Source organism: Rhyacophila brunnea, unplaced genomic scaffold (assembly GCF_057557595.1).
Source record: "Rhyacophila brunnea isolate RB1 unplaced genomic scaffold, BYU_Rbru_1.0 scaffold_2, whole genome shotgun sequence".
Taxonomy (NCBI): Eukaryota; Metazoa; Arthropoda; class Insecta; order Trichoptera; family Rhyacophilidae; genus Rhyacophila; species Rhyacophila brunnea.
The window spans coordinates 46,916,979-46,940,143 of NW_028232859.1; the positions used below are offsets into that span (position 1 = coordinate 46,916,979).

The following is a 23,165-nucleotide window of genomic DNA, read 5'->3' on the forward strand; positions in this document are numbered from 1 at the left end:
CGATCGTGACCACACTGAAATTCTGTCATCTTTTGAGGGAGTCACTTGAGACACTGAGCCACTACTACTACACTAAAATATGTAAATACAACCTCCACCTTGTGGAGGCCCAAGGGGGGGGGGGGCAAGGAGGAGAATGTAAATTAGTCCCATAGGCTCTTTTTCTTCTTCATACATACGGTATATTTGTACAGTTTCTCCTAGTTTTTATTAAATTGGAGGCATAACGGCGGTAACCGTTGAACGTGTCATCAGCGACTGGCGGATTGGAAGTGACTAACAGCGATCATGCTGGACATGTGCGCCTAGTATGCTAAGACATTACTCAAATATTATCGGCTGTGCTATCCGCTTGGTCTAGCTAGACTCTAGAGAGCTACAATATTTATGCCGAATTCTACTGAAAAAAAAAATGATTTTTTGACTTACACTACCACCGACTAGTGGGTGTAGTCGTTCTTTTCGCCGAGTGTTTATAGTCGATTTTTGATTTTTTAATGTTGAGGTTCCAAAATATTAGTTGAAAATGGATAAAAAAAGTATTAGTGCATTTAACTTATACACAAACCTACTCAACACAACACAGCCTAATTTATCGTTTATCGGTCTTTTGTCTATTGCACTCGGTGTACCTACACCATGGCCCCCACGTCCTGAAACGGGCCCTCAGGATAGGATATTTGACGGGCCACAAACTACCGCTAAGATTAAAGGCAGTGTAAAATACTACATTATCGTTTTTCAAATTGTGTTTTAGTTCAAATTAAGGGTACTTATATAGTGAATTATTCGCGATTTTTAATACATCTACTTTAATAATGGAGCTGTCAAGTATCGACACATCATATTCAGAAAATATATTGCACAATCATATAATCTAAAATGTTCATGGCCATAAAGCGCTATGTTCAAACAAAATGTTCATAGCGCCGCAAGCGACTTTTTTTACTATTAAAGCTAATTTATAATGTGTGTTTATCTCACTTATCTGGTCAATCCGACACGCCGGGCCCCCCACAGCCCGGGCCCCCAGGCTAGAGCCCTCCCCAGCTAGACTACACCAGCTAGAGACCTACACCACTCCGGAATTCGGGTGGACACCGAGATTTTTTTGACAGTTCCATTAAGGATTGGGTTTCTAAAAAACCCGACATTAGTGTTTCGAAAATATTATGTTAGAAATAATTAAAATCATTTTTTGAAGTGTTTTTATTTGTCTAAGCCCAAAGGTCTAGTTTATTGGCTTTCAATATCAATGTTTAAAATCATTCTGATAATTTTCATGTTTGGGGGGTACCAGGGCCCCTTGCTCCCCCCCCTAGGTGCGCCACTGGTGCAGCGAGACATCTGAGACAGTCAGGGATGTTTTTCCAGATACCATTGAAGAAATTCATATTGAAGTACCTACATAGAATGAGAACTAGGAAACTTTATAATATTCACGTCTGTGTGCCTTTTCACCAGTCAATTTTTATTTTATAAAAATGCTAATATTAAACTTATATATTTTTTTCAATAAATCAATAATATATACTTATGCATAAAATGTGTGTTTTATTGCTAATATTAGTCAGATTTACTATGGAAAAATTATAATAATACTCCATGCATAGTTTTTGCTGTCTCTCAAAATTACATTTTCTGACTTATTTGACTTCATATCCCGACCCACAAATTATTCTACTGGGATGGTGTAAGTTTGTTTAGTTACTACCTACCAGTTGGTGGTTTAATTTATTTTGAAATTCAAATTTATTTATTTTACATTATAATGAACATGACAAATTATAAATTCAAAGCGTTCACGATATAAAATAAAGTGTTTAAATTTTTTCAAATAAAAATACAGGATAATGTGAGTAAATAATAAAATAAGCGAAATAAAAATACACAGAGTGACCTAGGTTGATAGACCCTATCTTAAAAACTCATAAAACAACGTCCAACTAATTTCACCTTAATCAATATCCGAAGCGATTTGATTAAACATAGGTATTGCCCTCCCAATTGGCATTACTAATGGCAGGTTAGTTCTGCACCTTGGGACAACAAATAGCGGATGCGCTCGATTCCTAAGATAATTATCTGAGACACACGTCAAGCCAATACCACCAAGAATGGCAAAGTTTCCATCTACAGTATGTAAGCATACCTACGAGAAAGTCAGTCGGATAGAGCCACGAATAATATACATACAGGCGAAAGTAAAGAAGTCTCAAAAATTTCTTCTTGACCCTCTCCACCGTTAGGCCGTACTTCAACTGATGCGGGGGCCAAACAATAGAGTCACTCTCAAGTCTGTTTCTAACGAAGGAGTTATAGAGAATTTTTAGTACCGTAACATCCGAAAAGACTCGGGAAATACGTACGCAAGGCAAAGCCCAACATTTTTAGCGCCCTTTTAAAAATAGTATCTATATGACCACGAAACGTCAGTTTGTTGTCAAACGTAATGCCAAGATCCCTTACAGATTATATTCACGAGAGAATTCTCCATGCATCGAATACTGGAAACCAATACCGTGAGGCTTTAGTAAACGATAAAAAAAAATATCAGTTTGTTATGCCTGCCCTCATCTAATCTATTATCTATATCAAGTTAGAGTTGACCAAGGTCAATCAGCGAACAGCAAAAACATATCATTTTTAATGACCAATGCTACCTATGTCATTTATAAAAATCATGAACAGCAATGGCTTCAAGTTTGAGCCCTGAGGCACACCAGACAATTTTTCAAATGTAAGTGACTGATGGAGGCCGTACGATACGTATTGTTGACGATTCTTAAAATAACTTCCGAATAACCTGAGAAATCGATCAGACAATCCAATTAGTTGGAGTTTTCATCAAAATATCGTGATCGACTCTATCAAATGCTTTCGAGAAATCATCGTAAGAAGTCGTTGCTGTAGGATTGGTTTGTCGAATAGACCACAAAATCAAATGTTCAGGAGACGAAAAACAAATTCCATTATCAAATATTTGAATACATGGAGGTATTTAAATTGTTCTTTTTACCGCATATGAATGCTGTATTCATTACAAAGCAATTTAAAGAAAATGATGGTTCTAGTCCATTTAGATACAAAAATTCATTCTGTATTCAAAGGTCGATTTCGACAAAAACGGATATTAGACAAACCAATCTATAGCGACGAAGTGTCAACTTGACTGCCCCTATCTAGTGCTGACGACACATAATCAGTAAATACCATCAAATCGAACGGCCAACCCCATGATCATTTTCTCAATTCTCTAGAGGCGACATGCCGTCACAGGTCAGAAGGTAGCATCTAAAGTTATATAATTTGCGGGCCAGATGTTCATCGCTTGCCTCAAAGTGTGGAGTGTCTGGGTACGGGGAATGTATCCGAAAGTCAGTGGCATTTTGTACATTTATGTATTTGTATTGTAAAAAGATTCTCCATAGGCTCTGGCCCCCTGCACCGCCACTGGTAATATTATTTATACCTATTATAAATAAAAAAAGTTGGGGGCGTATATTATTGAGGGTTTGTATATTACTTATTTAAAATTGAATATTTCTAGATGTTTTTTAATCTGTATTCCTGGAGTAAAGTTTACTTATGTTACAGAATTTATATTTGGTTTTGAATTGAGACATAATCTTTGGTCAACCAACAACCCTTAGATTCAGGATATTCTCCCAATTACCTATATCAATATTTCTATTATATTTTAGCTAATTTAAGTATTTGCGGGAGGTTCGTTTTTCTACTTGAAGTTTTAATAAAATGGCTTAGTAAATCCTTAACAATACTTGCACTGGCAATAAGTACTTGTATATTATATCAATTAGTATATGGATAGGTACCTAGTAAGATTATTGTAGTGAACACAATTATCCAATTTCTTTAAATTTTAAAGTATTATACGACCATAATATTCGGTATAATACGCAAACTATTGAAGAGTTAATAATTATTACTGCTGCGTAAAAAGATTTTTTAAAACTGAGAGGTTAGTAATTATTAATATTGCCCGAACATATTAGATTTATTTTTTTATTGAAAATGTGAAGTATTTTCAGTCCACTATTATAATACAATTAATACCGTACTATAAATAGAGTAATTAAATAATATTTAATATTATTATGTACTATACCTTCGGTTGGTAGCACTGCATTAGCGGGTCTCGAGTTTGTCAATATTTTATTTTTAATTTTCCCTAGATAGATGACAGATCGTTTTGCACTGTGTATGCGCGAGTTCATTGTGATTGCAGCGGCTAATATTCGTTAGCTTCAAAGAGATAGTCTTTCAATCTCTTTGGTTAGCTTATTTAACATGAACCTTCTAAACATTTTTATTACTAAATTCATTTTTAAATTTTATTTACGTCTTAGAAAATGAGTGATTTATCAATATTTTTAAAATCGACTGTTTACTCGTTCGTAGGGCATCAACAAATCAGACGAGTTTTTTGGTCCGCGAGCTACAATAAAATTAGTAACCCAAAACTAGTGCCACTTTTTTGTTTTATTTATTTTGTATTTTACTACGAGAAATGATCACAATATCATAACAATAATAAATAAATAATTATCCATATATCGATACATTTCATTGAAACGGTTAAATTGATTAAACTGGTAATTAAATAGAATTTAGCAAAGAGATTAGCCTTCAATCTCTTTGGATTTAGGTAATTTCGCTCTTCTGATAAACACGCAGCTTTGATAAATAGTCTATGCCTCACAGCGCAAATCATAGATAATAAAATTAAAATAATCACTTGTTTTGACGGTTGCTGTCAGATCAAATAATTTGTGTCGTTAACTTAAATCTAATACTACTCATATACAATTATTGTAAATATTGCGTTTTTAATGATTGAGATAAAATCAATAATATTTATTTTATAACAACTTCTAATTTGATGTCAATACTTTTCTATAATTATAATATACATTGTTAATTAGGTTATTCGGGTTACATTCAAATATGAAGCAATGTAAATATTGCATGAGCCCCGAAAACAAGCAGTACAAACCTTGCTTAACCTGCAAAATTTGCGGGCTCTCGGTTCATTTGGATTGTCTAATTGAGAATAAAACACCAGGAAATTTCGCAGGCGACATATTCTTCCTTTATACATGTGGCGAATGTACCGAAGACGGCAACGAAAAATTTGAACGGGAAAAAATTACCTGGTAAGGTACCAGAGAAATGTTTTAGGTGCTTTTTACTGGTTCTCCGTCGTCTTTATCTGTCAGTCGCCATTTTGGAATTCAGCTATCTTTTTGTCATCGAGTTATAGTACGCAGTCCAAGACATTCTAGTATTTCGGCAAAAATTATAGGACGTGTTGAAAATGTAAGTTTTTTTGTTTGTCACATAAACATAACGGAGAATTCGAGAAATTCCGATGCCCTGCTTTATTAAAACACCTCTTACGACCGAAAAACACCAGCCGCCGTTATTAACTGTTAGTTTTTTAGAGTATACAACGTAAGACTATGTCCACAGACTAATATCGCACACTGAGATCATATATTATTTATATTATATAGATTATACTTACTACGTCCTTCGCTTCACGTTATTACGATTTGCTGTGATTGAAGTGCGAACATTTTACAGAAATTTAAACATCAACAATATAGAACACTTTTAAATGCAGTGAAATAAGCAATGGGGAATATTCGCACAACCGGCGAATTCAATTAATTCCATTTTTCAAAATTGTGGTATTTTTGACGTACTATACTTTGTAGAACCTGTACTATAATTATAGTTCAAACACTAACATGTACTATAATTATAGTTCGGTTGGCAACACTGCGCTCACTGACAGATGACAGCGAGCGGTGGCGGAGAACCAGTAAAAAGACACATGTTTTATTATTTTGTTAATTACTTATACAGTACTACATATCGTCAAAAATACTTAAAAAACGACCCATAATAAAATTGACAGTTTTTAATGTAAAATCCAATGACATTAATATGGACGAAGCATCTGGAAAAAAAAATGACACTGTCGGGTCTGCCGAATGGCATAATATATTCTAACGCCATTACAATAAAGGTGATATTGCTATAAATTCCCGATGCCTTTTGTCGGGTCTGCCGAATGGTTCGGTTCAAACGGGTTCGCTCAAATGAACTTTGACACTAGAAACACTGTTCTAACGCCATTACAATAAAGGTGATATTGCTATAAATTCCCGATGCGTAACATCGCATATTGGAAATTGCGTGACATCTACCTATACATGTGCGAATATCGCTATGCGCGAATTTACTTGCTAGCTACTGTATTGAGTGCGTTGTCCATTAATAATGTCATTGGTAAAATCAATATAAACATAATATGCTACACCATTTTATACTTACTATGTGATTGTTTTTCATGAAAACTAAATATTATGACGGAAGCAAGTGCAACAATGGCCGGTGACAGTAGGTAGATTTTTCCAATCTTGCTCCAATGTCCTAACACAACATATTGAAGAAACCCAGAAACAAATGAAAACCTATACAGCTTGCAGTGGGCTTTGCGCCATAGGCTTTAATTTGTTTCTGAGTTACAGTAGATCAGTGATTTCCAAATTGGGAGGCACGCACGCATCATGCGATACTTCATTGAAACAAAAGTATGAAACCCTAATTCAATTTTAGTTGAATTGAAGTGAAGAATATATTACTTGTTAAACAAAGCAAAGTAATGCTGCCATTCGTAACATCATATTTTTGCGAAACGGGATTTTTCGATAGAAAAACTTTGTGCTAATAAATAAGCACATACATCGCATTAAAAATCAATTAATTTAAAAATGAATATATTATATACAGGACTCTCTCAGTAATCCACCATCCCAAAAACCAGGCAAATATCCAATTAGTGAAAACGGCGGATTATAGTGTATACATACAAAATATGATAAAAATTAAAAGGTAAGTATTTCATAAAAATAGTTTTTATTGAAAATTTTGTACTAGCAACCTACAGTTTTATTTATAATCAAAATCAAGTACATACTTCTGTATTAAATTATACATATTTATAAACTACATATTAGTAAACAGTAAATCACGTAACACAACCACCTGTTCAGTGTTGTATGTTTTTTTCCTGAATATTGTTGGAAGATTATGTCATCTCGTAATTTATGCAACATGATGAGTGTGTTGACGGTTGCATTATTTTATTCTGCCCATTTAAAGGTAACGTCAATCTCAGCTAGTGCATCTTCTGATTTGGCTGTATGAGCTGCAGTTGGTTGACAAATATTTTCTTCATCCTCAGAATCCAAACCTCTTGATTCATTTGACACCCCGGAAGTCCGGGTAGGGAGGGGAGTCGGGGCCGCACACCCCGATCCGACCTCCGCGCTCAACTCTCCGGTCGACCTGACGTTAATGACGCCTTTGGTAGCGCGCCGTCGGTCGATATGTGTGAGTCACACGACCAGCTTCCACCCTTCGACTAGCTCAGTGATGGTAAATCGTAGCTGGGTTTGGTTTGGTAGAGCACATTCAGTGAAGGTAGTCTTGACAGTTAGGTAAATATAGGATGCCGGGATGATAAAAATGATGAACGCACCAATTAATCGACGCAAAGGTCAACGGTTTTTATTATTAATTATGGTTCACAAAAAGTTACATACACAACACAACACACAGGACACAATTATTAAGTGTTACACAGTTTATAAAGTTACAGTTACATTCGAGATTAAAGGTCGGTCTAAAGTTTGCAGAATATTAATCAAATTTTCACGAGTAGGTTCATTTATATTTTTATTCGCGGTAATCGCACGGCTACACTATTATTTATAGAAGGGTTATCTAAGTTAATTTCTCGATTTTTAAATTATCTAGACAACTCTGGGCGCCTTGTGTCGCCAGCAAATCGCGATTCGCGTCACTTAACCGCTACAAGAAGTCGGTACGTAGTAAACACGTGTTGACTAACCGGATCGATTCCTGTCGATACAGAAATCGTTTTCAAAGAAAGTAGGTAAACAGCAACAAATTATAATTCACCTGGCGAGACGTGGTGTCTACCTCCGACCTCGGCTTACTGACCTTGGCAGATCGCACCATCGGTTATGTTCCCGTTTTTCTGGCTTTATCGCTGTCCCTCTCGATCTACCCCTGAACGCTCACCCCTCTCTGTCATTCTCGCCCGTGGCCCGTGACCAACCTTTATCTCGCCCATCTGGTAATTTGAACATTTTTAGTTAATAAATACAGAGCATTTTATTCGATCGAGCGGCGATAGATGGACATTTGGCTTAGCGGACTATAAGAAACATGAATGTGGCATCCATAGCTTCGCTCGTACTTTACCCTAAAGGGGTCCTCCATACACGTAGAAACGTGGAGGTATCACATTTATGAGCTCGTCTTCAGTTAGAAGTGACGCATACTCGTCAGAACTTTCTGCTATCCATTCTTCTAAAATGTTTTGCGTTAGCTCTGAGTTTTCCGTCGTCTTCTGAATCAATTTTTTTAATGCAGTGATCGCCAAACGGTTGCTTGCGAGCTACCGGTAGGTCGCGTAGGATATTTTATCATATTTATAAATTTGCCTCTCAAATTTTATTATTGGATGGACTCCGAAATGAAATATTTCTCGAACTGACTCACAGATGATAGAAACAGACTCACAGATGTACATCTTGTTAATTGCATTCGGATGGGAGTGACAAGGTACTCATCAAGAATTGAAAAAATTGTGGAGAAAGTGAATGCCAATCTTTTCACTAATTATTTTTGCTTTTACTCAAACTTATTTCAAAATATTTTTCAATTATTATTTTGTTTATAAATTAATAATTAAAGTACGCACTTTATGTTTTATTGGAAGTCCGATGTTCTCATTTATTTGAAGTAATATTGTATGGTACGATAAAGGACGATGATAAAAAATTATAAAGAAGGAATATGTATAAGTAGCCCACCACACAATTTTAATTTCTGAAAGTAGCTCACATCCTTATTAAGTTTGGAGACCACTGTTCTAATGGAACTAAGTCTTCCGGTTCCCAGTTTTCATCATCTTGATTCACGGAGGGCCACAGCTTTTTCCACGTTGAAATTATTGCTCGTCCCGGTAGGTTGTTCAATACTTCAGCTACAACATTTTTTGTGTTAATTTCCTTTAAGGTTTGGGAAACATCCCCTTCTCTGCTTATTGCATCCATCAAAATTCTGCTGATATAGGCACGCGGCGGACTACTGAATTTGACATACGAATACGGCGAATTATAGAGCTTGATTTTGTGCTTTCAATTAGTAAAAATAATGGCGGATTATAGTAGTTGTCGGATAATCGAGCGGGGGATTACTGAGAGAGTACTGTTTAATAAAACCTTGTTAGTATTCTGTCAATTATGTTTTTTCATTTTTTATGTTAATACATTTTTTATCATTTAAAAATGAGTGTATTATTTTATGAAATAAGGGGGGAGGTTCAAAGATTAGATTTTTGTAGACTAATTTTAGAAGTTTGGAAACTAATGCAGTAGATTGTGTTACGTTTTAGATTTTAATTCGAAGGTGGCAATAGATAAATTCTGGCAACTGCCATTGTTTCATTTGGTTCAGTCATATTATTTAGATCGAATTGAATCATGTTTTTGAATCGTTTTGTTTTGTTTTTGTTTTGAATCGTTTTGCTCGAATTGAATCATATTCATTGGTGATGAAATATATATTTTTATTGTTTTATAAAAAACTCTTGTGGTAGGTACCTGTATGTTCATTGTGATTTCTACATCTAAAAATCTGAATTACAGGCTGTTTTTCAAGGTTTTTCTTTGACAATATGGAGTAAGTAGGTACATATTGTTTCTTTACCAAAAATATTAATGCTTAGGCAGTCTGTCTACTAAGAGTCATCGCCGCTGTACAAATGATTGATTGAATTTTTATTGTCTTTTAGGCTGAACTGTGTATTTCTAATAATCAATGATCTCACAATTAAACGAATCGGAATAAGCAACAAAGGATTTTTTCACCGATTAAACCAAATCGGAGCTTTTATTAACAAGCATTGGAATGACATATTCCCATCAAACTAGTAAGTAACCTAGCACTTATAATTTTAGTTTCAAACATGTGCCTACCAATATATTATTTTCATTTATGTACTAGTACAGTGGTCGGCAAACCGCGGCTCTTTGGCAAATTCCCAATTCACATTTTTTACAAAAAAGGTATGATTGTTGTCATTTTAAATCCACCCATTGGAAAAGTCGACAAATTAAATTTTTCTCCATTTCATATTGACATGAGCACTTTTGAAATAAATTTTTTTTGGTGGATTTAACAAGCAAAGAGCTCAAAATTTGAAGGTCTTGCCACCAAAATTGAGGATTTGGAGAGAGAAAAATGCAATTTAATTTCACAACACAGCGGAGCGCTCTAAAAGATCTACATAATAAGGTAGATACTACGATGAACAATATAAATAGCATTTAGAGAAGCCAAATAACCGATGAGAATTTGGAGTAACGCCTAAAATTGAAAACTACAAGTTACATACCAAACATACAGACACTCTCCAAAGAAATGTAAGGAAGGTCATTCTTTGTGAAAATTGTATGTAACTCATTTTCTGTAAAAATTATATTTATAATGTTAACAATAAAAAAACTTATATTTGCGTTAGTTTTATTCGCAAAATCTTCTTCACTTGATAAATAAACAGTAACATTCACTGAAATAAATCATATTTATAAAAATATATGTATGGCTCTCGAAAAAAAATTTAACCATTGGTGATACTCATATTTGGCTCTTTTGGTCCAAGAGTTTGCCTATCCCTGTACTAGTACATAGTATGTATCTTAATTGAAGGCTTTAATTTGTTTACACTTTTGACAATCAAATGGGTTCTTAAAATTGTCATTCTTTATTATGTTTATTGGCATTACATACTTACATTTTGATGAATGTCAAAAATTATTTAAGATCTTTGAGCATTTTGTTGGCCGAATTCCATTTTACAATCACATATTAATATTCATATCCATGGCCCCCACATCCTGAAGCGGGCCCCAGGCTAAGATCTTTGGCGGGCCCGCCCACCTATTGCTAGGATTAAAGGTGGCCATGTTCATACTAGTTTCTTGACTGTGGCAGAGAATTTCTTAGAAGTATTCTCAATATCTTCTCAACTAGTAGGTATATCAATAGACTACTGGAATATTATTATCATATTTTGTATTTCAACTACTATATTTTCTCAATATAGTAAACAGAAGAAAAATTGGTGTGGCACGGTGTCGGGCGTTTTATCAACGTACACTCCATTGTTTTTTGAATCCGGTTCACTGGTGTTGAAGGATAGCGGCTGGTGGAAATTGGCGCACAAATTTTCTCCCGCACTCTGTTCACATTTTGGTAAGGATTACATAACTTCACTCTTCTATGACATTCTACTATAATTTCAAATTCACTCAATTAATTAATTACATACATGATTCTACGTGCTGATATTACCAAAATAAGCCTTGAATACTTAAATTCATAAGTAAGTAAATTCGACTTCAATTTCATATTTCACGTATCTCACAACATTGCCGTATCAAAAAAGACATTTGAATATAACATTTAACTATAAATATTTGTGGAAAGATATTTCCTCGTCAATTTTATGTAGACAGCCAAAAGCAATATATTGCCCATTATTTTTAAGATGAATAATCACATAAAACACTGAGAAATGTGTACGTGGATTATGTTAACAAAGTAACAGACTTCAAACTAGAATGCAAGCAGCCGTTTTATTTTTGGGGCTGCAGAAGCAAATAATGAACTTATTACGGATGCAACCACACGTATAAGACTGCTATTTAAACTCGAAATTCTTTTCATTGCTCCCTTAATTATTTCTTTTTCTTGAACATACATAATTTGAAACACTTCTGAGAAATATAATATACAGTATAACCCCTATTTTAGGTTTTTTAAGGGACTGAAAAAAAAAACCTAATTGGAGGGAAAATGAAAAAAATAACATTTAAATTTTATGTTTCTAAAAAAATAACGTTTTATTAAAAAACAACATTCAATTAAAATTTTTATTGAATTTTTTTTATTTTTTATTAAAAAAATCATGTATATTAGTTTGTTGCATTTTTGTTTTTTTGTTATGTAATTCTTTTTCAAGACTATTTATAAACATTTAAAAGTGTCATCTTGAATATCACCAAAGCTTGTAAAGTAGGTTTTTAAACCCTCGATGAACCTCCAAAACCGGCCAATCACAGCGTCGCTCGCCGACCAATCACCGTACGCCGTTCTAAAGACACGGAGTTTTCCCTCCAAACACCTTACGCCGTTCGAATGTCACGACCCAATCATTGTCAAGCGCGCGATTTTGAACATTTTCGACGTAAATCGCGGGAAAGAAAAACGTAAATGCGGGTATTAAATGTACTGAAATACATCGGGACTGAAAAAATTACACGCAATTGCTGGGAAAACGTGAATTCCGGGCACGTAAAAACGAGGTTATACTGTATAACCAATAGAAAATTTGAAAAAAATACGACACCCAATTAAGGTAATTTAATACCTAGTTTGATTTAAAATACAAAAGCCAATTAATTGCCAATAGTAATGCAATTTAGAAAGTGCTTCAGAGAGTATTGTAAAAACCATTAGTTAAAATTCGTTGCAATTAGATAATATGATACCTGTAGCATAGCGGTCAGTGTACGTGATTCCCGAGAGATGCAGGTTCGCATCCTGCTATTTTGTTGTTGTGTTTTCAAATTATGTATGTTCAATTAAAATTATGTTACATTCTTAAATCTAGTGAATTATTCATTGAATAAAAAATTGTTAATTACTTATTTTTCGATCCTTGAACGATATTCCCAACATGCTTCTCTCCATACCACATTCGATTAATCACCTTCTAAGTTTTGGTTAATCCTTCAAATGTCAGGTTAACTAAGGGTAAGATAAGCTATACATTTGTACAAATATCTTTGCTGGAAATGAGATGACATGTTGGGAGTATGTCTCCCCAGTGTCCTGCGGTATTTTAAATGAATAAAATGATTATTTATGTCACAGATTGTATTAAGTATGTTCTTTCAGTGTCTGAAATTAATAATATCAAACAAAAACGAAGGTCCAACAAAAATACCAAAGAGATAGCTGACGTCGAGTCAGATTATGAAATATTAACACGTCTGGCTACGGAAATGGGTAACTGCTTATTTTTTATACATTTAAAAGTACTAGATATCAGTTTTCATAGAAAACTTTAACTTGTTCATGAACAAATCGACAATTGAATGCTAATTATTATCTTTTGTCGCATTTTTTACTATTTTTATGTATTTCATTGAATGTTCTGTTTAAGAAGTGGTTTGATAGTACTCCCCGTATATGTAAAGCTGGCATAATAGTGTTTTTATATTCAGTGATGTATGTCAGAATCATGATACATAATAATTGGTCTACTTTCCGTCATAATGTTTATTTATTATTTTTTTTGTGATAGGTTTTGCGGATTTATTATCGCAAAATAAACTCTGCAATGAAAAATTATATGATACTGCCGAAGAGATATTACCGATCAAAAAATCAAAATTAGATCCAGAATATCCTACTTTAATACCGAGGTAAATTCTATTTTTAACCAATTTTTATATGAATGACAGACTTAATTTCCTTACTTCTTGCAATCGTGTGTGACTATACCTTCACGGTTCTTAAGGACCATCCTCACATCCCTTTCATACCAAAAATACGTGTCTAATGTTGTTTATTATTGGACATAATATAGGTAAGTACTTCGTTACAATTACATTTCAATTCTTGACTGGACGTCATGGTGGCTTCACTGGCACGCTCTATGAGCTTGGTCTTGTTACCCATTCAACATGTCCATGTGGCGAAGAATTACCAGATGCAAACTATATCCTCTGGGAATGTCCTAAATTGTGTATGGAAAGGGAATAGCTGGTCAAGTCGATTTAACCTGCTGTTGGGCCCAACGGACCGTCCAACATGATCACTACAAAGGCCAATTTTGTTGCATTTAAAAAATGTACAGCGTCATATTGCCAACGTGAAGATCTCTTCACTTAGATTATTCAGCAGTTTTGTATTAGCTTTTGTTACTACAATTTTAAATGTTGCCTCATAGATGCAAAAAATGATTCAATGTAGAATAATATATTGCTAGTCTCTTGTTGTGAAATGCTTTTATTTGATTAATTTTATATGTTTATGAATCAAGTGGTATTTCTTTCAGCATTTTAATTAAATTGACTTTTTAATGGCATATTTGTTCAAAAAATACTGATATTATTTGTTATTAAAAATAAATGTTACATAGTGAGATACCCGCACAGTGAGATGCGCTTGCATCCGTTCCTACCGCCGTGGGCAAAGCGTCATTTAGCGGTACAACGGCCAGGCTCGTTGACGGCATGGCTTTCCCACCGGTAGTAGGATGGTTCTTAGCCGCAAGTATTCTCTTCCACTTCCTCTTTTTTCTTCTCTTCGTGGATGGCAACACTTCGAGAGTACCTCCCGTTGTGCCACGACATCTTTCAGGCGTCACGTCCCTAGCCTCCTCATGAACCTGCGACGAGAAAGGAGAGTGCGCACTCTCCACACCATCAAGCTCTGGTATCATAAGTTGCCCGGTTACGCTGCCTTCAGATTCGCTCACTTCGAGAGGAGACCCCCTTAGTGCTTCCAAATTGTCTTCATCTGTGTTTATTCTTTTTCTTTCTTTAGTCATTTATTCGTTCATTAGACTTTTCCATCTAACCCCGGATTCACAAATTTTTTAAATTGAGGAGAAATTAAATGAAACCACGTCTGTCTCGTGCATAACTTGGTATTCTCTTATATTTTACATTTTTCTTTACACGTTTATATATTTTGTTTTAACAATAAGTTTCGCAGGTCCGTACATGTTGGAAAAGGGACGCTTACTACTTTCTTTTTCTTTTTCAAATTTCGCGTACCCACGCCGTCCAGCAAAAAGGACTCTCGTGATTGGCCAAATTTTATCGCGTGATGCTTTTGATTTGACGAATCACGAGGACCACCCCGGCGCAGGCGCATGGAAATTTGAACGTTGCCGGGAAGCGCGGCAAAATTTATTATAAATGAATACTTATATTTAGTCTTAAAATTATCTCTCTCATACATCATCATTGATACTTTTTTAAGTCAAATTAAATTTATCTTAATTACACCTCCGCCCAGTATATGATTTTCACACACTGGACGAAGGCCTTTACTTATGAATAAAAAAATTACGTAGTTGAGCAAGGAATCAGATTAGATGTTTTATGAAGCCGTTTCTAGAGGTCAGGGTTACGTTTCGACTTATGACTACTAAATGATTATTTTACACCGGGAGAAGCCCGCCTGTAACAGGGGTGTATCAATAGCCACATATTGCAAGTATAATATTATGTGATAGTAGGTTGGTATATTTATTAATGGCTGACCCCACCTCATGAAAAAACGTATAGCCGCCATTGCTTGCAATTATTGGATATTGTTTTTAACACATTCTGTATATTGTATCTCGAGACATATTCCACTACTTCAACTTGAATCATCATTACTGTTTTGTTTTTAGTAATGAACCTGATCCCACTATTTTGGATAATTACTTCTCGAATTATTTTATGGATGGAGATGACTCTTTATCAGACTTTGATAATCTTTTGCCAGATTTCGATGAGATACCTGGAGGAAGTGGTGAAATTCTATTACAGGTAAATATATTGTATACTATATATCTCTTTCCTCATTAAATACAGCAGTTGGATTTCAATAGTGTCCGTGTCAATATCAAATGGAGAAAAATTTAATTGGTTGATAATCGTTGATGTATTATTGGGTAGGCATCACCTTTTATATTAAAACGCTCTATCTTTATTGTTTAACTTCTTTATTTATAGACTGTGATTGACTGTTTGGCATTTCTTTTTTTCTGCTAAGTCGGCAATTGATGCTTCTACTTTGGCATTATAACGCCTATACATGTGCATGGATTTACTTGCACCAATAGTCTGTATTTTAAACTATTGTGATAATAACTGTTTACATGTAAAAGTGCTGACTGTCTCTCTAACTCATTATTCAACCGTAAGCGAGACATGATGTTTCATTGTATGGTGCTATTTAACAGGTTCAGACAGGTTCGTAGATAATCGGTAAACATCGAAATGTTCTGTGTGGTGTAGTTCGTATTTCTTCCAGCAGGTTCGCCACTATGGTTCTACTGCGCATCCGCCATGCAAATACCAATAATTATCAGAAGCTTCTGAACTTTTTTGATCCATGCAATCGATGATTCTTGCAACTTACTCGATAATACATGTGTATTTTCTTGTTATAACCGTGATAATACATACTGTCAACAGTAAATACATGCATGTGTAAACGGGGTATTAAGAAGATAATTTGTAACAAAAATTAGAATCGCGTCACTATCAATGAATTCCAGAAAATATTCTCTCACATTAAAAATAGCTGTCCTGTTAATTATGATTAATGAAGGTGTAGCTGCAGAATAATAAGCGATCAGATATCTATTGTTTATAAAAATATCAAGTTACTTTGCAGTAAAATATTCCCAAGCCATTTCCAGTAAACAACTCAAGCTAGACCAGCAAATTGGTCAGCGAAATCAGAGACGGTGTAGTATTACAATACTTTGTACCATTACGGTACTAGCTGAATAAACACTTTTCATGTATTATATTTTTGTACAACTATAATAACAAATAATATTTCATTTCACTACTCGATTTAAAACGCTGATTCTATATTTAGTTTAATATGATTATGTAACAGAATTTAATGCTAATGTACTAACTTTTATTGTATAAATAACGAAGAACAATTTATCTCAATGTCACTCGAATCAGAGTATTTAGCTAGTAACTATCATGTATAATATACTATTGTACCGATACGCTGCTAATAAATCTCACCCTGCTACATTGAAGACTTCGTCATTATCATCATCCTCTACCTACGCATCGAACACCACACATCAGTGACCACCAACAAAGGCATTATTTTCTCAGTGGTATTTTGACAAGGTTTAGAAATATGGTAGTTTCAATATTTCTGAACACCCACAATTTACTGACCCATGATGGTTATTATATTGATTCATATGCTTTATGCAAATTGTCATAATTATGAAACATTGTGATTGCAACTTTTTACAGAATGATTTCGCCGACAGCTTACATGATTCTAAGAATATTGACATTTTGTCAAATAAAACTACCTCTGCGGAAACTGAACCACTGTTCTTCAATAGGGAAAGCAGATTCAGCACGAGCGATGATGAATCTCAAAGTTTGGAGAGCGAGGACACATTTACGCAACAGAAAAGAATTGCTAAGGATCCCGTGACTGTGAATAGATTAGTTTTCAATCAGGCGCCTGTTAGAAGTCTTTTTTCTAAAAATGAAGACGGGTTAAGATTACCTTGGGAAAAAGATAACTGCATAGCGAGTTACCATAAAAAGGAATGTTCAATGCCAACAACCGAATACGAAGAAGTGCAGATGCTTAATCACCTGAACAATGTTATGCGGAAAGCGCAATTCATAAATGTCGATACGGACTTGGTGAGACTCCGTGCAAAACTTGCATTGCGTAAATTGAAAAGAAGTAAACACATGCTAGCTTTTAATTTTGATAGGTAAATAATTGTAATTTCTTCTTATTATGCTCTCTACAAACCGAGTATGGTTATAAATGTGAGGTCAAAAATTTCATCTTTGAATAAATGCCTATTATTTAGTTACAAAATATACAATTATACAGTAATTTATATTAACATTATTTAAAAACTAAGCAATTATATGATGTGATAATAATAATCAGATACGGAATTCTAAGCGTCCAGCCTGAATGGACAGCGTTCGGCGGCATGCGCAAAACGTATAACTAAAAAAAAGACACAAACATTTTCACACACGGTTATACGTTTGAGTTGCGCACGCTGCTCAACGCTCCGCCGAACACTGTCCACTCAGGCCGTACACTTTAGAATTTTGTCAATAAAGTCAATTAAATTTACCTAGATTTTCAGGAATACTAATCTATTTATTTGTAGATAGATATTAATTTTAAAGCTGCATAGAATGGATATTGATACTTTAAAGCACCGGTTAGACGGCAGCGACTTGCCTGCGTGGTATAGTTTGTGCGAACTAGTTTTACAGCGCTTTTTGGTTTGCACAACAGTTTTCCCATCCATACATTCGGGCTTCCCGATACAAACCGGTTTGCAAGCTTGTATACAAGCTTGCGGTAAAGCCTGAGCGTCTAGCCGGCGCTTAATCAATCGATAGTCGAAATTTAGTACAAGATCAAATAACTTAACTTGATAGTTACTTTTTTCAGAATCTGGAGTTTCTTCGATTTGTCCCTTTTATAACGTCGATGATTAAAATGCATGATTTGATAAAAAGATATAAAATTGGTTTATACGGCGCATGGTAACTACGTTGCTACTATTATAATATTTACTAACACTGAAGAATGAGGGAGGTTTTCCACCATGCAAAAGATGGATCCAAATACAGAGCTGTTTGTGCATCATTTCCTAATATCTAGATGCTGTAGTATACAGTCAATATAATGTGAAGATTCTGGATAACAATTATTCAAATGCAGATTACTATACAAGCTGTGCAGTAAAGGCGACCTGACCCAGATATAAATATATGTATAGTTATTTTTGGGGAACCAATTTAAGAAACGTCGATCTACGGTAAAAACTTATCTTGTTGTAATAAAGATACCTATTGTTATTTTTTAGTATGGTGTGTCGTCTTGCAAATTATCCTGTGCATGAAACAATATCTGCATCTCAATACAACAGACGGGTATTGGATCGATTTCAGGTTATATGACTGCCAATTTTTTAATGAACAAAATTTTGTCATTGAAGGATTCATTTTCTTTTCCTTACCGTAAAAAATAATTTTTAGTATTTACTTATCGTAACCTCAATTTGTTATACAGATTTATATATTTAATTAATTACATATTATAAAATCAAATTTGTAATCGCAGTACAATTAACACGTACCATTTCAATTTTAGGGTGTATCAGATGATCTGTCTGGTGCAGCTATATCGCAATTTAATCTTTCCACTCGCCTTGTGGGCTTCATAGAACCGCATCCATTTACATCATCATACAGTGGAAGATTACTTAAGCCTTACATAAGAAGAGATTCAGAGACAGCACCGTTATGGTTAAGAGTTATGAACGAGCTTCAGAATAAAGTAAATGAGAAAAATTCCGGCTGGGTTCCACCGCAAAGAGCGCCTTTAGATTATTGCTACGTTAGACCACAACACATCACTGCGATTAACAGCCTTTGTTCGTACTTCTTTTGGCCAGGAATTGATTGTAAGTTAAAATCCTTGTGGTGTGAAATATTTTCTATTTATATGTCAATTTACTGTCATTATTCTTTATTAATTTATTGTAAATCTATGCTGACACGTCTGTGTTAATGTATAACGATGGCTGCGCGGTTTAAGCGTCAGCCTATAGCGTCGTGGGTCCCAGGTTCAAATCCTGAGTCTGCTGGCAAGTTCACATATTGTTTTTCAATTTGTGTATGAGTCAGAATATGGACCTAATAGGTTGAGCAAGTGGCTGACATCTATTTCTCGTAAAAACTAAATTTGTTAATACAAACTTCCACTCTGTGGAGGCCCATATGATCTTATTAGATCGGACATAGTCAAATAAATCAACTAACTAAAAGATACTTATGATTATGACTTTTTTTCTTTTCAGTGACAGAAGTTCTTCAATACCCAGATTTCAGTTGCGTCGTTCTTTATAAAAAGCTGGTTGTGGGATTTACATTCCTAGTTCCCGATGTCCGTTCAAATGAAGCTTATATTTCATTTATTTTCACAAGACCTGAATGGAGAAAGGCTGGCATCGCAAATTTTATGCTGTATCATTTAATTCAGGTTACACATCTTATTTTATACGTAAATAATAATATTATGTTTGCTATGTTTTAAAAACAAAACGGTTAATAAACTTAAATGTATGTATTGTTACAGACTTGCATTGGTAAAGACATAACGCTACACGTATCACCGACCAATCCAGCAATATTTTTGTACCAAAAATTTGGATTCAAGGTAAGCTTATAACTTACTGTATCAAAGCAAATCTCAATACATATCTCTGAGTAAACGAACCACTTTCTAAGAAAAGGCAATTTGTAGCAAATTAAAGGTTCAGGGTTTATGTTGGCAACACCCAAGTTTTGTTTGACGAATATTTTGGTTCTTCAAAAATTTTCCATAAATCTAAATTCTGTTAATCGAAATGAATGTCTGATTCGCCATTATCTCAGCAATCACCTAATTTTTGTATTAAGAAATTTGTATAACATTTTTTTCATAGTAGTAGTGAATTTGCACATTTAGTAATAAATTTGTGGAATTTACTGTCAGGGTTAATCTAAAATTGTGTACTACAAATGAATCTAATGCTAATAAATTTGTTAGAATTAACCTAACGTTTTTTTCAGTTTTAGCATATTCATTGATTGTATTTGGTGTAGTCAAATAATCTTTCATTTGTTTCAGGTCGAGCAACTTATGCAAGATTTTTATGATAAGTATTTTCCTGCGGAATCAACGGAATGTAAACATGCTCTTTTCCTACGGCTCTGTAGATAGTCTTTATGTGGAAATAAAATTTAATAACTTTTCTTATTATTAAAATTCAGACTCTTAATTTTTCTATTTTCATTTTATTTTCGCCTCTTCCTTGCAGTACTTGCGTGACAAATGTAAAATAATATAATATACGTTGCCGAATACCACCTCACTGCAACATTCATTATTGCGACGTCAGTTTCTAATAACATTAAACAACAATGTATACTTTTTCCTTACATGACAAATGCTTTTTGGGAACTACAATCGAACTTGCTCGTTATAAACGGTACTCATTATATCAGAGAATAAGTATTTTTAAATGAGCGGGTCACATAACAAAAAAAGTCAAAAATAAAAAATCTGAAAACCATCGTAAAAATCCCCGAAATAAGCATGGCCTTCATAAACTACAACAGAAGTTGTTTATTGTAATGAACGCTGGTAAGTAACTACGGACTTCACAAACCTTGGGTTTTTCAACCATATGCGTTCATACTTTTTCATTATTGTCAACGAAAACAACAATTAGACACTTAACTAGTGTCATAAACGTAATCCGTCCCCGGCGGCATCCTGTCCGATCGGATCTTATTGCTTAGAGTCGAAATGTTTTTAAACGATCGACACATTAACAGTATTTTACCACGGTATATCCGATAAGTTGCTCGTTATAACAGTGAATAAATGTATGGAGAAAATCATAAACCAAATGTCAATGAATGTTTCCTCATGACATCCGAGATCTCGCTATGTCCGAGATCGTAATAACCGAGTTCAACTGTATTTATTAAATATATGTGAAATTGAAGTTTATGATACAGAATTAAATAACACTTCAAATCAACTAAATATCTGCATATGATTACCGACCCCATCGCATCTATTCTATACACAAGACTGCTATCAAGGGTAGTTTTTCATATTATGTTGGTATCGAAGTATTATAATTGTTACAATAAGTGCTAATAATTCGACTCTGTCTAAACAGTCAAAACTGTCTCTCTCGCTCTAAAATTTAGTACACCCTAGAGAGGTGTTGTTAAAACGTAGCACCTATTGTAACAATTATAACAAACTTATTGTAATTGTTACAGTCAGTGCTGATACTTCGATACATAACTACCCTCCATAGCTGCCGTAGTGCCCGATAGCAGTCTTGTGTATAGAATAGATGCGCTGGTTTAAAATGTATGGTTCTTGTGATTTTCCTTATCTTCATTAAAATTTAATTGAAAAATAGATTGTTTTTGATTGTTCATGGGATCGTTACGTGACAAAAAGAGTGATTACATTCACCAAGGGCAGATATACATAATATGTAATATATATATACATAATATATTATATGTTTAAAAAAATAGCCCATTTACACATAATGTGATTTACTGCTGGCAGTGTACGTATTGTTGCGACCATAAAAATATAATGCAAATTTGTTGTGTAAATGAACACGTGCCGAAGAACAATGGTGGCGAACCCAGTGGAAAATATACAAAATACACCCCCAGTGACGTCACATGGGGGCAGCAGGCTATGCGTTGCATAGAGGCGGCACATTATAAAGGGCAGCAAATGAAGGAACGAATACAAATATTAGAGCTTTTGAGAGCAGTGGCGGTTTTCCATGAAGCAGACGATGCTGTTGCATCATTACAAAGTATTGACATCCCAGCTTAAAAAAATAATCAAAGCATAAAAAATCCTGACAATATGACTATTATGTTATTGCAATACTCACTGTAATAGATATTTTAATGTCTGCATATCACACAAGTAAATAGTTATTGTCGCGAAAATTTTATTTGTACACCATTGCATAATATGATAGTAAATCTATGCACGACACGCGCTATAATGTTAAGTGATACATAGAAATATTATCCAGACCATTGGAATTTTTAACTGGTATTAGTGGTCTAGTCAGCGTGGCCTAATAGAAAGCCACATGCTTATGTGGCGAATCATAGGAGCATAATCAGAGCATCCAAATATGTCAGTTGAAGAGGAAATAACTATTCAAGTCTGTCTGACGTTCAATTGCAGATTTATTATTGTGACTTGGTTTCCTTCCATGAGGATACATTTTTATCATTTAGTAAGACTATGGTGATAGAAGGCATCTTCTCGTTTTTGCTGGACTAAAGTAACCTTTAATTAACTTTACTATAACTTAAACTGTAATTCCTGCATAGCAACCGGGGCCTTGGAAAGTTCTTACTGGAATACTATTGTTCTCATTGTTGATGTCCAATTAAACGCCCAAAACGGTGTGGTAGACAGAACGCATAAGAGTTTTAACAAAATGGAGGTGTTCAAACCTATATTATAAGCTAGAACTGATTTTTGGTAAATGTGCCGCAGAGGTGGCCATGAGATTTTACAACTTTCTTTTTAGACCTAACCTAATCTAACCTACCTCAACCTAATATTACCTCATATACTCTTAGTTTGTGAATGGTGCATCA

General features: G+C 34.4%; 1 protein-coding gene across 1 annotated transcript; it reads left to right on the forward strand.

Moving 5' to 3' along the window:
• Positions 1-4,773: 4,773 nt before the first annotated feature.
• Atac2 (Ada2a-containing complex component 2) lies at positions 4,774-21,864 on the forward strand. Its single transcript, XM_085946842.1, has 13 exons — positions 4,774-4,835; positions 4,947-5,177; positions 9,920-10,057; positions 11,234-11,382; positions 13,090-13,200; positions 13,499-13,619; positions 15,605-15,743; positions 17,211-17,692; positions 18,818-18,902; positions 19,105-19,417; positions 19,814-19,995; positions 20,092-20,172; positions 20,626-21,864. The coding sequence occupies exons 2-13, from the start codon at positions 4,969-4,971 to the stop codon at positions 20,716-20,718; spliced, it is 2,103 nt and encodes a 700-aa protein (XP_085802968.1). The 5' UTR covers positions 4,774-4,835; positions 4,947-4,968; the 3' UTR covers positions 20,719-21,864.
• Positions 21,865-23,165: the final 1,301 nt, after the last annotated feature.